At 40.3% G+C, this 16,555-nt stretch overlaps 1 protein-coding gene across 1 annotated transcript in view; it reads right to left on the bottom strand.

Annotated features, from left to right (window-relative positions):
• The window catches only part of kcnn3 (potassium intermediate/small conductance calcium-activated channel, subfamily N, member 3), a 60,684-nt gene that overhangs the window by 38,393 nt on the left and 5,736 nt on the right, over positions 1 to 16,555 (bottom strand). Inside the window, exon 3 of the mRNA XM_030750642.1 lies at positions 5,628 to 5,723. Coding sequence (XP_030606502.1) covers positions 5,628 to 5,723 — 96 coding nt within the window. The remainder of the gene's footprint in view (positions 1 to 5,627; positions 5,724 to 16,555) is intronic.

Raw genomic sequence — 16,555 nt, 5'->3', positions numbered from 1 at the left:
CATTCATCTGGATGTTACTTAGAAGTGAACCTAAATATTGGCCCAAGCACACGCTCAGTGTGCGGATAAGGGGAAGAAACTGCTGAGGAACATCTCAAAGCACTGTCCCATCCTGCAATCCCAATCGGATTGAGAGCCTATGGGATGACCCGGACAAAGCCAGATCAATGGACGCCCCACCCTGCAACCCCACAGGACCCAAAGGATCTGCTGCCAACACCCCAGTGCCAGATATCACAGTACACCCTGAGAGGTCCTGTGCCAACGCTCTGATGGGCTGAAGCTGTTCTGGCAACACAGCAGACACCAATCCAGTATTAGTCTGGCGGTTTTAATGTTGTTGGTGATTGTCTGTGTGTGTGTGTGTGTGTGTGTGTGTGTGTGTGTGTGTGTGTGTGTGTGTGTGTGTGTGTGTGTGTGTGTGTATGTAATATCCTGTTACATGCTGGACACAATGCTCCCGCAGAGTGTCATAATCTGAAAATGAGATCTTTATTGAACAATGCCTTTCATTTTGCACAGCATTACTTCTCATACGTGCGTGTTTTTGTGCTCGAACCGTCCAACCAAAAACAAAAAACAGAGGCAAACGGGCACATTTTATGTTGACATGCATCTAAGCAAGCAGGCTTGGCTTCAGCAGGTAGGTGCTAAACATTATAACTAACATGCATTTAATGAAGCATGTATGTTCTCAACATTAAAGCACGTTTTCATGCATGTACAAACAACAACAACAAAAAAACAAACTCTGGTGGCTGTCACTGTCATAACACGCTGTAGATCTGAATTCCTGTTTTAAAAACTATAGATCTTAATTCACGTTTTACTTTTACATTTTTTCTAGAAAAAAAAAAATCCCATTTAGTAGCACGGTGAATTACAGTACACCTTGCTAAACAGGTGAGCAAGCCGGCGCTCAGATTAGCTGATAATTTTCCAACTATAGTACAAATTGGTCAATTATAATCTTAAAAATTAAAAAATGAATGTGATAGCTATAAGACCATATTTACTGTATTTGAATTGTTCGCTTGTCCACTATATAATGAGTCAGTCATTTTTTAGTGCCAGCAGAAGATGGACATAGACCATCGTGCATTGAAGTCCATCTACCTCTTCTTAGAAGTAACAAAAGGAGCAATCAAAGATTTTGTTACTGGTCGAGTGTGCCTGGTGAGCATAATAGTTCACAGACATCTCACACTGTTGAGTGCAGCTTTGTGCAGTCTTTGTATTTTTAGTGTTTTATCACATCTTTATGACATCTTCTCATGTTTTTTAGATATATTTGCACATAGACTCTAATTATGGAGCCAAAATAAAAGGGTTATTTTACTGTACTTATTTGACTGCTTTGAATGACCTATGTTAATTCCCTATTAATATAAATTTTAATAATATTTTGAAGATCATTAGCACAATTAAAATAGTAGTCTCCACCAAATTTGTGTAAATGGATAAGGGTCAGCTAAAGTATTTAAATAAAGTCACCTATATGGAGATTTGTGCCATAAAGCTTTATTTGTGCTGTAATGTTACAACAACAGTATGAGTGATGTTCTGCAGTTTGTTTATGTGGCTGATGGAATTCTGAATATTTAGTGTGTAGTTATGTGGCAGCATTACATCAAATAGAGTGTAAATAATATATCAGCAGCTGACAGCACTCTATAAGTTCACTTTGTAGCAAACAGTGGATGAGTGAGTCAGTGAAGAAGTGGAAAAACAAAATACAACCTTAAAAATGACAGTCAACAACAGTCTTTGACTGCACCTATGTGCTAAGCTAGGTGTAACATGTCCTAAGATGCACACAATAAATAATTAATCATCTTTAATTTTTCTGTGGCTGTTCTCGTTTGCCAGGCACCAGGAGCAGGCAGACAGTTGATGAAAGCCACATGATATAATGTTGAGAAAGGCTGTGTTCCAAGGAGTTCTGTTACTTCCAGACCAAAAAACCTGGAAGTTCAAGCTCTACTCACAGATGGCGTTCATGGTGACACATCTCCAAATTAATGCTAATATTGCTCCAAATGTGTTGAAGGATTGCTATCTGCAGATTCATCATGTACCAACTTAAAAAGGAATCTGTATCCGTGTTTATTGCTTGTTTTTACTTCCACGTTAATTTATCTAAGAGGTCTTTATTCCTATAGGTAAACATGGTATTGTGCTCACAAAGCTAAACTGTGGGAACACTGCAACAAAAAGCAGTCCTGATTAACCAAATATGTTTGGAAGAAACATAAAGATAAACCGTAAAATCAGAAGTATGTTATTATTTTAATTTTGACTAAGGTTTAATTGTGCTTATAAACATAGTGTTCCTGTGCGATGGTGAAACATTACCGTTATTTCAGGTTTCCTCAACTTTGGTTTGTCTTAATGAGGAAAATCTGGCTTAATTGTTTTTATATTATTTAAAGTCTGTCTAATCAACCTACAGTAATGTCAGATCTTGGGCCTCAGTCACACAAGCCCAGAGGCCAGTCAGTGACCTCTGTGGCAATCTCTGGCCACTAGGGAAAAATGTGTATTCCCCTACCAGTTGGTGAGTGGTTGCTACAGGTTGCTGGCTGTTGCTGAGTGAAATCGATTGTAAAGCTGGTGCTGCACCAAAAACGTCCTTGTGATTGCTCTGGTTGCTATTAGATTGCCACGCTCACCTGGACTTTTCATGGAAGACACCAACTTTGTCTACAAATACTTGGTAACCAACCACCCAGGGGTACTGAAACTTAAGAAAGTGCCACCAGGGGGTGCTGGTTTAGCTCACCGGGTACAACAAGCCCCCCTGTTGTATGGCATAAAGCTAACTTTTACTTTGAAGTCTAATGTTCTCTGTTTCTGGTTTGCATCTTCACAGTTTTACAACTGCTTAGAGAGTAGTTTACAAGTGTTGGCAGACAAGGTGGCATCTTCCATATAGACGATGGGCGACTGTGTCAATCTGCTTGCAACCAAAGCAATTACAAGTAGGTTTTAGCTACACCACCATAAACCTCTTTGCAGCCCATTTCACTTAGTAACAGCAATCAACATCCAGCGGTCACTTGCCAACATACCTAGTGACCAGGGAGGGTCACTGAATGGTCTCTAGACTTGTATAATTGGGGTCATCATATGCTGTTGGCATCACAATGGATTCAACCCCTGGTGTCCAATCTGACAGTCCTCTACCTAACCCACTGCATCACATCTTATTTACAATGTTGGATTTCTTAGGTCTTTGTAATGTTTTACATAAGTCACTCAATCTGTCACTTGATTTCACAGTGACTGCCAGCAACCACTCACAACCGCACAGGGAATATTCATTTTCCCTCAGCAACCAGTCTCTAGGCTTGTGTGACTTGGGGGTTCAGCAATTTTAGTGATTACAGTGTTATAATATTAAATTGAAATGGTATCCAAAAGAAGAAGAACAAAAATGTAAACTAAATGTACTCCAGAAGCTTTTGTCAGCTTGTGTGAGGTAAAAATTATCAGCATTCTCATTCAAGTTATTATGAAAAATGATTTTTGGTGAATCCCAACATTACCACCCCCATCCAGCTGGCATTCCCGCCCAAGCACACCTTGACTGCATTCTCCCTAAACTCCTAACTTCATTTAATCAAAAGGAATTATTCCTCAAGTAGATTAACAGAACACCCTTTTATCTCTGTTGGCCTGACAGTAGCCGCTCTCAATCTCCTGTTCTTCTGTCGGTATTAGCGTTCCTGTCACGTGTGGAAGCCACAGTGTGTGTGGGTGGATGACTGACTCTGTATGTGAATGAGACAACAGATTTGTGAGCAGAAATGAAGGGTCTTTTATCAATGAATGCTAAACTGCATCCACGTTTATTCACATGTACCACTTCTGCACACTGTGCTGGCTGCTTAATACTATTCAAGACTAATTACCAGCCTATCAGTCCTTGTGTACAACAGTGAATAAGAAATCACTGTGTAGTTATCGATTCGCAAACAGAGAGCCTGAACCTCAGAGCATTTAATAGACATTTTCAACATCAGCCAAGCTGTGATGTAATAATAAAAAAAAATCACAGCATTAAACAAGCACATCGTTAGATGGATGAGTGTGGCTCCGTGGTTTGGCTGGTGGGTGTAATAGCTGGTGTGGGGGTACTCATTGGGTCTGATTCCCGCAAGGCTCCCATAAATAGTCAATGCACATCGATTGCAAATGGCTTCGGATGAAATCCACGACTAAATGACTGTGCTACCATTGTATTAGTAAAATGACAAACAGCAAAACAGATATCATGAAGCATGAAAGCCTTGCTGATTGATTATTTCAGACTTACAAGGGGCTGAGCAGCGTGTGCACTGTGTGACTCCTGTGTGAGTGTTTGCATATTTATTTGTGCTTTCTGTGCCGCTATTGAATGACAGGACTGTAATTGGCTGAATGTGTATTTAACATTCAGTGTTCATGCGAAGCCACGCGGACTGTTTTGCCGATCCCACAAAGACTTTCATTAATGTCATTAATGGGCTGGATTCGACACACATCTGTGTCCCTTTGTCTGTCTCAGAGGCCTAAGGGACGACAACATAATGTGAACAGTCTGGACAGAGAACAGATGGGCCTCAAAAGAAAACCACTCCTAAAACAAAAACATAATAAAAATAGCTGCCGTTTCGGGAACTTCCCAGATACTAAAATGTAGAAATCTAGAAAAATATATGCCAGACACCCTTCTTTCTGCAGCTCTCCCCTCCCACCATATGAGCGTGGGTCATCATTTGCTGTTGGCATCACAAAGGATTCAACTGCTGGTCTTCAAACTAACAGTCATCTGCCTATCCCACTGCATCACATCTTATTTCCAACCTTGGATTTCTTTAGTCTTTGTAACATCTTACACAAGCCACTCAATCTGTCCTGAATAAACCTCAGACTGTATATAAAAAGGAAGTGAGGGCAGTGAGAGGTCATGCACTGGTTTCTGGACTGCTGTTTTGAAGCTATCACCATCATGGATTTCTGAAACCAGATGTGATGTGAGATCTGAGTGAGAACTGAGGATGCTGCAGGCTCAATCCCAACATAACCAGACCTCAAAGCACACGCTCCTCTGTCATCTCTTTTACTCCAAATGGGACCATAATTTACAAAATAAGACTTGACACCACAAACTCATTAGGAGGTGTTTACTGAGGTTGTAAATAAAGTGTGAAACAAGCTTGTTTTATTGTACACTGCTATAAAAATCAGACTTCTTTTTGTGACTTGAGGGGTCGCCCCTGGCTGTCCATTAGAAAGAATGCAGGTTTAAGGGATAAAAACCTTCACTTGTTAGCGTCGCTTTGTTGACCAAAGGCTCCCGTCATGAGCTAGATTTTCTAAAGCCTGGAAGCAAAGCCCAGGGGAGGTGCAGGAGTCTAGTTCCTTCATAATTTGAATTACAATATGCTGAAAGGTTATCATGGATTTTTTTGTCCAGTGAAGCCAAAGACATGTGGCACTACCCGGAGATTTAGTGGCAACTTGTTGTTTTACAGTCTGCGGGGGGATATTTCTTGGCCTGGTATAGGGAATTGTGGTTTACATTTCATCTTTTTGCCTGGATCAGAAAAGTGAGACACAATAGAAATGTACGTATGTTTTACCTGAACCTCCCGCGCATGGTAAGCTATGATGAGCCCCAGCAGGATGACTGTGGACAGGCTGATCAGACATTTCAGGGCCAGAGAGTACATGGAGCTCTGTAGAGAGAAAATTGAAACACTTATCATTAGAGACACAACATTAGAGCTCAAATGTAATATGCACAGATTGACTTTGCACTGATGGTTGGTTTAATATTCAGAGTACAATGATGGACGACAGCACATACTAACAGCCCCTCGGGAGCACCGGGACATTTCTTCATGGCCCGAGGGTTATTTTGACCTGCCATGAACAGCCAACTTGACCAACAATATATATAATGCAAGAAAGACCTTGCACTGACCTCTAGCTAAAACACACACTCACACTCACACGCACATATGCATACAATTAGTGTAGTCTACTTGCATTTTTATACCTAGTAATGTGCATATATGCACATAGTTTTTTGATATTATATGAAATGTTTGATGGTTAAAGTAACTATGTATGTTGCTTTTTGTATAAAAGTAACGAGTAATCATCATGTAGTTACGGCACATACAAGGCTGGATCAGTATGTGCTATTGCTGTTGTGAGTTTTAAAGTGCACAGTCCATATGACATTTTGAAAACTAAGTGTCCTTTGTAGTCCCAAATGTTATAATCTGGACAGCCGTCCTCTCAGATGAACATAGTGATTTAATGTCTAACTAATCTGCTACGTGCTACAACAAGGGTTACCATTCACAATCAGCTATATCTCAGCCTGGATTAGGACCTATGCCCATTTCCAACTCCATATGTTTTTATGTTTTGGTAGCTCTGCATGACTCACAATTCAAAATAATACTTATTTACCTTATACGAGCCTGTGTGCCATCCCTCAGTACATCCGTTGTCTGAAGCAAGGCATGAACCTTTGGCTCATTGAGATAACTTTCACATATGCTCATCCTTTATATTATCTCTGACATTATCTCATTGTTTGAAATTTCAGCCTGTTTAGTAAGAGCATCCACCATTGTAACAGTATATACATTCATAAAATCATTGGCCACTTTATTAGGGACACCTGTACAACGACTCATTGTTGCAAATATCTAATCAGCCAATCACATGGCAGGAACTCAATGCATTTAAGCATGTAGACAAGACGGTCAAACTGGGCATCAGAAATGGTGAGAATTTCCACAGTAAATCTTTGTACTAATGAAGTGGTTGGTTAGTTAATATATAAATTCACCACCCACTTCATTAGGTACATGATATTAGTACTGGTTTGGACCCCCATTTGCCTTCAGCACTGCCTTAATTGTTCATGGTACAGATTCGGTGAGCCTGTCCTTCTTAAAAAAACAACTTTATAGGTTGTTTTCGCAGGCACGCTTCACAACCAATACCTGTGTTTTAAAATAAAATTAAGTGACCTCCTGTAGTCGTACATGAAAGGGTGTGTGAATAACGTATTCAGTTTTCTCTGGCAAAGAAATATGTAAATATAGATTTTCTCAGATTTCTGAAAAGTCTATGGGGAATAAATGGCATTAGATGCCACAGGAAAAGCATTATATAAATAAACTGGTAATTATATAGCACTTTTCTACTCTACTTGAACTTTAAACAGCATGCCTCATTCACACCCGATCATACAAGCACTTCAATATTTTGCCCAAGGATACTTTGGCATGCAGACTGGAGCAGCCAGGGATCAAACCATGAACCTTCCAATTAGTAGGTGGCCTGCTCTAATTCCTGAGCTACAGCTACATTACACGCTGACCTGACACACAAAGCCACATGTAGGAGTGCTCAAAGGGCTGACACTGTCATTCTGATAGGAGGACATGTTGGATTCAACAAGATGGTGGAACCCTTCATCTGTGATTTTGGTCCATGATAGCATCACTCTGTTGCTCCAGATTCATCAGCTGCGCTTCCACAATGTGAATCTTCTGTTCCACCACATCCCAAAGGTTGGATTGAAATCTGGTCACTGAGCACAGTGAACTCATTTCCATGTTCCAGAAACCAGTTTGAGATGATTTGAACTTTGTGATATGGCGCATTATCCTGCTAAGCAGCCATCAGAAGATGAGTACACTGTGGTCATAAAGGGATGGACGTGGTCAGCAGCAGTAGTCAGGAAGCTGTGGTGTTTAATGCTCACTTAGTACTAAGGGCTCTAAGGTATGCCAAGAAAATATCCCCCACACTATGACACTACCCACAGCTTGAACCACTGACAGGGTGGATGCATACATTCATGTTGTTTATGCAACATTTGGATGACCCTGCCACCTGAATGTTGGAGCAAAAATCAAGACTCCTCAGACCACGCAAGTATTTATCAGTTTTTCCAATATTCTATTGTCCAGTTTTGGTGAGCCAGTGTAAATTGGAGCCTCAGTTTCTTGTTCATAGCTGACAGCAGTGGCACCTGATGTGGTCTTCTGCCTTCTTTATTGGGTCTACATACCTAAATGCATTGAGTTGCTGCCATGTGATTGGCTGATATTTGTGTTAATGAGCAGTTGAACAGGTGTACATAAAAAAGTGGTCGTGAAAAGAAAAGAAAAATGTCTCATTTCAGTCTCATAACAGAATCTTAAAAGGAGCTTGAGCATCCAGACTCAGTCACTAGTCTGGTTTTGCAGATGTCCCACTCACTCACTCCTCACTCACTCCTTTGCGAAAATAGCATCGGCACTGTTGCCGCAATGCCTCAGCAAAGACAAAACAAAATAACCCTTGCAAAAGCCAGTTTCAAAGAACAGAAGTTGAATGGTTGTTTTTCGCCTGTCAATATCTTTCTGCAGTCGAGCGTTAAGTCCTCAGCCTGTCTGGCTTCACGGGGCTTATAATCAACACCCAGTATCTTCCAATCAATACAACTCATAGCACTTCTTTGGCTTCTTTAACCCCACCTCACCTTTCACACTCCAACAGCAGCAACACTTATGTGAGCTATCATACGCATGTTTGCACACATGTACACAACACATTCGCGCATTTAGTCAGGATATACTTACACTCAGCAATACTCACCTGATGTAGACAGAGATTCAAAGGGGAAAGTGCATTAGATTAATTTGTTAGATGTTCTCTGTAGAGTCTGGCTGTCTACTTCAGAATATGTCTATACTGATAACTACGTATCTGGTTGTGTTAGTCAAATATAAATACAGGAAAGAAAAGATTTCAGATGTACAATTGTTAACAGTAATAAAAACAGACTGACAGACTTTCTAAACCTATAAAAACTTCATAAGCGTCTGATAAAAGTACACCAGTTTCACGCTGCCTTTTAATCCATCACCAATAAAGCATGTGACCTTTTATCAGAAATTGCATTTTATCAGAGGTGTTCATTACCTTTTCATTCAGTGCAAATACTCAGTTTCAAAGGATTTTCTAACCTATTTAACATTAGCAAAAAAAAAAAAAAAGAGATTCAGCACACAAAAGCAAAAGTTCAGAATCTCAAACAAAACACACTGTTTGACTCATTTGCTAATTCTTTGAAAAAAAAAAACTAACCGAACTGACTCATTTGTTCACTTCAGCTCAAGGACTGTGCTTTGAATTGCAAAATAAAATACACACACACACACACACACACACACACACACACACACACACACACACACACACACACACACACACACACACACACACACACACACACACACACAAAACCCCAAACCACATTCGCGGGATCCGCAAGGTCATGCTATGAGTGCCACCCCCTTACGTCCTCTACAAGAAAAGACCTGAGCCACCATAAGACTTCTACTTTTGAAATCAGATAGACTGGGGGTAAAGTAGGAGGTTGTTACGCATTAATCACTGCTCTTTAATCCAAGTGTGCACTCTGAGTTTAGACGCATATTACTCAGGCTTTCCTCCGTTGTGTTATTAAGCAGAATCCACATTGCATTTTGGGTTCATGAATATATATTGCAACTCAGCCTCCTGGAAAATAGAGTGCGTTAGTGTGTTATTGTGTTTATTTAGGGTCTCTGTAGATGCTTCATGGCCTTAATGGTATTAATTCAACGTCAAACAAACATGCAGAAGCACGCACAGGAGTCTAGTTTGTTAATACACACTGACATCCTCCTCTGTTGACTTTAATCATAGCAATCTGAGAATGAATGTGAAACTGGGAACCCCCTTCCACCATTTATATAATACACAAAAATGCATGTACTGTATGGACATATTCATGTCCTCATTTGATGCGCATGTCAGTACAGGCATGGACCACTGCACAACACTGTAAAACTATCTTTGGCTCTCACCTATTTCTACCAGCTTACCCAAAGCGCTGTTGTCTTTCCGTCTTTATTTGCTTGTGCTTGCTTGTCTAGTCTCAGTCTCCCTCTCCAATGCTGCTAACATCTCATTTGTACCCACTGAAGCAAACTAGGTGCAAATGAAGCCAACATTGTTGCGCTAATGAGAAAAATGCTGGTTTCACTCTTGGCTTTCAGCACCATATCTGTTTAAACACGGTCACACTAGTGAGTTGCATGCAATGTGATGGGAGATTACACCCCCCCCCCCCCCCTTCCCCCCTCTCTCTCGCTCCCTTTTCTATCTATTCATTTACACCCAGCAGTCTGCTGGTCATTCTGATTTTTTGACAGTTGCCCCATTGCACTGTCAAAAGCATTTTCTTTGCCTGTTTCCACTTCACTTATTCCACCTGTATAGTGAATAACAACTGCAATGAAGATACATGCCCCCACTGGCTTGCCGTCTGTTCATTTAGGCTTTTTTAACGCATGATTTTTGGATTCTAACAGACTGGCAGAAGTCTATTATTTTCTAGTACCAGACACCTTTTGATTCAAGTGTTTGCATTGTAAATGAATGCACCAGCATTAAAGCCTTTATAGACAAAGGCAGTCAGACTCTAATGTCAGTACAAACAGATGCGAAAGTGGATAGCTGCAGGCTTGACAGCACACACATACTTTGCACGCTGCAGTCTGTAGTCTGTGCCTTTAGATTTCTAGAGCCCGTGTGCACTTTTGCAGACGCAGGTAGATGATGAAATTTATATCACATGAACCCTTAAAACAAGCATGACTTGTGCCTTAATTAAAAAAAGAAAAGTTAAAAAGCTTTGAAACTGTGATGCTTGTGGAACAAGTTACCTTTCTGCCTTGGAAAACGTTTGCTATCTTGCTGAGAGAGCAGCTTAGCATAAAGGCTGGAAGCAGTGGGGAAATGGCTATAATGCTCTGTCCAAAGTTCAAAAAGGTACCACCTGCCAGCACCTCTAGCACTGACTAATTAATGACAAGCTGTGGTTTCACAGGCAGATTATGCGCAGGCAAATTTCTGGGCTTCTCATGGTGGCTTTCTTTCCTTACCTACCCACCTTTCCTTACCTTGTTTAATCCTTAAAAATATGCCATGAGACAATATTACACCCTGTTTAATTAATTCATTTCATTCAATTAAGCTCTTATCTTTCTTGCATTCTTCAAAGTGTTTTTTGTTAACATTCTGGAAGAGAAATGTCATAAATGACAAAAAGCATTATTTTCCATTACTTTTTTTTCTCAATAAAAAGTAAATGTGATTCAAGATACATGGATCTAAGACGGTTCCTTTTTTACTGATGCTAAGAAGGTGAAAGCTTTTAAAGCTATGTTTTCCAACTTGACTTCATCGGGGACATAAATATGCCGGCCGTCTCCGCTCCTCTGTGAAGCACATGTGCAGCTTGCACAGCCGAGTTGAAATGACCACAAGCAACTGACCGGGATTAGTGTTTACTGTACTGACTAATTTTGGATTTGTAAATCTCAGACCGTACAGTGTTACAGAGCTTATATGAGAGAGACAAGCAGTCAAAGGATCCTGAATAGAAAACTATGGAAGAAATCTGTAAGACGGCTGTTTTCCTGCCCCTCCCCAAAAAAGGGGCCAATCGTCTTTAAGTTTATTTGGTATTTTTATTTTAAATTATGTTTACAAGCAGAATGATTTTGATATGTGTCATAATCTGCATCATATTAATGCTGGGTTGCTGAGGTGTGTTAGAGAAAAGCAGATGTATTTAAGGGTTAATCTGCTCATAACCAAAAATGTAAGGATTAATTGTTTATCGAGATACACGCTCATCAAGTCGTTTCGTGATGAACAACATCAACTGGATTTTTGTCACAGTGGGGTTGCCAGGCAACAAGTAATGTGCAAACACAGGTGCAATTAATAAAAGAAAAAAATAAGTGGCTGAATTTCATTTAGCTGCTTCAGTTTCAGAGTACTCTTATTGCAGGCTCACTAACACGCTGCCATCGCTTACCGTGAGAGCTGAAAAAAGTGAAATTATTTCAAATACTATTAGTAACACCTGTGCTTTAGCGGTGAAAAGAAGGTTGACGTCAGGAAACGGCACACAGCTCCCTACCGCAAATTATGCATACAACCACAACCACAAATTTTGTGTGTATCAATTAACCTCTTAACATTTACCAAGTCACCTGTGACCTGTTTAGGGTTAGGCTCTGTTTTACCCACATACTGGACAAGCACAGTTTAGGAAATTAGAATACAAACATAAAAGTATTTTAACCTTACAGACAGCAACATTTGATAAAAATGGATGAATGTTAACCTAATATTGCACCATCCTACACGAAAGTGGTTGATATGGTCGATACTTTAGGGTATCTAGTGCATCTGCTTCATTATCTTGATTCAACAAGCCTATGTCACCATCTAATAAATGGGGAGAGAGCCGTAACTTTAATCTCAATGGCCACATGGGACGTAAATACTTAATGTAAAGATTCACCATTCAAATGTGATAAACACACACACACACACACACACACACACACACACACACACACACACACACACACACACACACACACACACACACAAAAGATTAAAAAGTTTGATAAGTTGTCTCAAAATACGGATTTAAAAGACTTTTCCCTGCAGGCTATACTTCTGCTACACAAGTACAAAACTGCACAACATTACGGCTTCATTTATGGCTCAATCCAGAGAGCTAACTTTATACAATGCCTCTGGCTCATCCCACTACAGCACTTGAACAAATGCCAGACTCCCGATATGGCTTCAGTGAGCTTACCTTCATTTTTACAACAACAGCAGGTAGATATGGCTGCCACCACAAACAAAAGCCCTGGGTTTTGAGTTTTGGACTGTTAAATTCATGGTTTTATAGTATTCTCTGTTTGGTTCCTAGTTTGTTTATTGATCTCATTTTCTTATTATGTATGTTCATTAGTATTTTGAGTCTTAGCTATTAGTTCCAGTTTTTGGTTGTTCCTTTAGATCTGTTCCTTCCTCCATTCTAACCTCCTGTGCCAATTTCTCCCGTGTCCGGTGTTCGAGTTATTTATTTCATGTCTTATTTTGGTAATCACGTGTCTCCTGTGTCTTGGATTTAATTTTATTACCTGTCATTGATTAATTAGTTAGCTGTGTCTCATTCCCTTAATTAGTGTTTCTTTGTGTGTATATATATATATGTGTGTGTGTGTGTTTTTGTCTCATGGACTTTATACTTCTGGAAGCACTTTTCTGTCACTATTAAAAAGTGTGTTTTGACTTTATCTGTTTTGGTGTCCTTGCCATCCCCATGACAGACAACAAACCTGAAGCGACTTACTGACTTACTTTCGGTCAGTCAGTCATTGATGACTGAATGATCAAAAATCATTAATGGCTACAGAAGTCCTAGTCATAGACCTATTGTACAACACTGTTTTTAGCCACATAAATACGGGAAACCACATCACACATCCACCCTTATCAAAGCCTAAACACTGAAATAATAAATGCAACATGGATAAATTGAGGATTTCATGGTAAAAAAATTAATAGTTCCTTGAGTCTTCAACAATATGTAGATATCAGATTAAATGGACCAATTTAAATGAAGTAAGGACAATGTTTCAAACTGTTGTGAACTTGAACTGTGCAACAACTACAAAGTGGGATTTGAGCTTATCCAGGTAATTCAAGGTTTAACCCAGGTTTTCAGGATTGCAAAGGATGTTTACTTGTTGCTGGAGTACATTGTCATGGTAACTTCTGCTGGTTATGTTTAAGATTAGAAATCAGCAGGTATGAAATCACCACCTGCTGGCCAATCAGATCTCAAAACAGCATCACTATTCCTGGGAAATCCCTCAGTCCTCTTTGGATGGATGTCACGAGGGTCTACATGTCTGTGTAGATTCTCAGTCATCCAGGTCATGATAGTCTCAAGAGCTTGAAAATGGCGACAAGAGGCTTCTTCAGTTCTAAAATTAAAAGGTGGAGAGTCCCAGATATTTAAACCCTAGTGGGGGCTGTCCCCTTTGGAGGTGGTCTTTGACCCACCCCCACTAGGATTTTAGAACTGAAGAAGCCTTTTGGATAAGAAGTGAAACATCTTCAAAGAAATTTAAATAAGTCCAGTTGCCTTTTTCAAGCTCTTGAGACCATGAGGGTCGACAGTTTTCAGTAGTGTCTAAAATCTTTGTTTCCCTGATGACCATCAGTAGAAAATGTGGATTCTTAAATGCAACTTTTTCCTTGTTTTTTTTTTTTTTTTTTTTAAACAAGTTCATTGTTCTACAAACCTTAATATATGATCCTAAACTGGGGCACTTTTGGATCTTACATTAAAATTGCATGTAGTATTTAATCTTTAGCCTACTCTCAGACCCTTAAACCTCAAATCTTTAAAACATCTAAATATTAATTTAGCGGAATAACAATTCAAATCCACCAGATACTCCTGTGTCCTAATGACAGCACATTGATACTAACACAGTCAGCATTTTACCAACTTTTCTTCCTGCCTTCAAATAGGCAAAACTTTATTAAGGCACTGTATCTCTTCTAACCTTACTCACCAAAGCACCCATCCATAAAGCACTTTTTAAGCGTATACTACTGTTTAGTGTTTTTTATGTTGCACACACTCACACTGCTGATTTGCCTTCAGCTGCTGGGTTGGCTTCAGTCTGTATTATGTGTTTAACCTCTACATATTTTGTGAAAGCACATCTATGTCTGTAACTGGTCAGATGCTGCTAACAGCACACTTTAATGTGAACGCGCATGTAGCTGGATGGATAAACCCTGGTTGACTTATTGAGTCAGTAAACACCTTGGTGTGACTGCTTAGCCTGATAACAGAAAGATATCCTGAGTGTACAGAACTTGCTTTATAGTAAAGGGACAAGACTGACTCATATGATTCCTGATTTGGCTGTTTTTTTTATTTATTTTTTTTATTTATTATTTTTTTTATTTATTTATTTTTATTGTTTTATTTGATTTGGCTGTTTTAAAGCAGATGATTGGCTCTTTGGTGCTCCTCTGTTGGAAAATACAACTTACATCTGCTTTTTTTCTTTCTTTTTTAGCCAGCTGTGCATAAGTGTGCAATTAGTGCATATTGATCACTGGCTCTGTGGACAACATGCAGGGATAATGAGCTTTTTGAGCTTCTTTAGTTCAATTAGCGCGCGCACACACACACACACACACACACGCACACGCACACATAGCATCTAGAGGGTTTCCCCCAATTGTCCCCACCTCACCTTGCTTACCATGCAACACATTTGTAATGAGTATGAATGTGTGTGCACGTGTGTGCGTGCGCGCACGTGTGTGTGATGTAATGACTTAGCCTTGGGGGTCTCTCCCTGTCAGGAGTGATGCCTCCTTGCAATCAGTCTCCAGGGAAACAGGCAATAGACAGAGAAGCGATGTCACCCTTCCAAGATACACACACACACACACACGCCACATGCACACACTCGACTGCACATCGGCACACACCATTATGGCCATACACACTCAATTAAATCCAGACAAAGGGAGATGTGAACACACACAAATTAGCAGGTGCATCAGTGGGTACTAACATGACAGAGCTAAATACATAAAGACACGCACTCCATACGTGCGTCTATACACAAAGAAGACACATTACACCCTGTGACGTGAATGTTTACCAGCAGAGGATATAGGTTTTAACATAACCATGTAAGTACCAGTACTTACACATATAGCCAGAGGTAGCTTAGCCTTGTTATACTCAAAGAAATAAGCATATTTGTACCTGTTAGTTGTAGGACCTCTGGGATCTATAGTTGCTTAGAAGTCTGTGATCTAGAAGATGAAGGGAGTGTGGAGTGGACTGAAGGAAAAGGGTGAGGAGGAGAGGAGGCGCAGTTGCACAGAAATGTCGAGATGGCTGATAGCTCCTTTAGAAAATATGGTGGGAGTTGGTGAGTTTAATTCCCTGATCGACCTCATGTACTGTCTCAAAAGCAGCGTGCAGCCACTGTAAGTGGCCTAGCAGAGAAATGTCCAGAAAGGTCTACCAGTAAATGTCACAGATAGCAGAGCAAGGGCAGAACGGGAGGGATGGTGGTGATGCAGAGGGACTGAGGAAGAGGTTTTAAGGCTACTGAGATGGCAATGACTCCCGTGGGGAAACGGAGGCATATTTAAGACTCGCCAAGGGAGGGACTTAAACACTCTGACAGTGACAAGAAGGAAGAAATCAAGGAAGGAAAGGGAAAATAGGAGGCAGCATTGCTGCACATCAATGAAATCACTGAGGCTTGTGCTGAGAAGCAGACAGTGAGAGGGTACATACTCACACTTGATACCCTCACACGTGTCAAGTGCACACATTGATAGTGTGACAGGTGAAGTCGACAACTGCTGGGCATTGCCTCAGAATAGCAACGTTGCATTGCAGGCCTGAAACATGGCTTGGAGCTTCGCCCCGAGGAGCTATGTGGGCCTTAGTGAAAGATCTATTGATCTGACTGTGACAGCCCACATGCTAGGGTCCCAAATGTCCAAGGGTCCCAGTTATTCTCAGAGAGAGACACATGTCAGACCGGGACCCCCTGTTCCTCATAAAAAATAATAATAG

Source organism: Archocentrus centrarchus, chromosome 16 (assembly GCF_007364275.1).
Source record: "Archocentrus centrarchus isolate MPI-CPG fArcCen1 chromosome 16, fArcCen1, whole genome shotgun sequence".
In the NCBI taxonomy this organism is placed as follows: Eukaryota; Metazoa; Chordata; class Actinopteri; order Cichliformes; family Cichlidae; genus Archocentrus; species Archocentrus centrarchus.
Note: the sequence above shows the minus strand (reverse complement) of the source record. Positions and strands in the feature narration are given on the sequence as shown.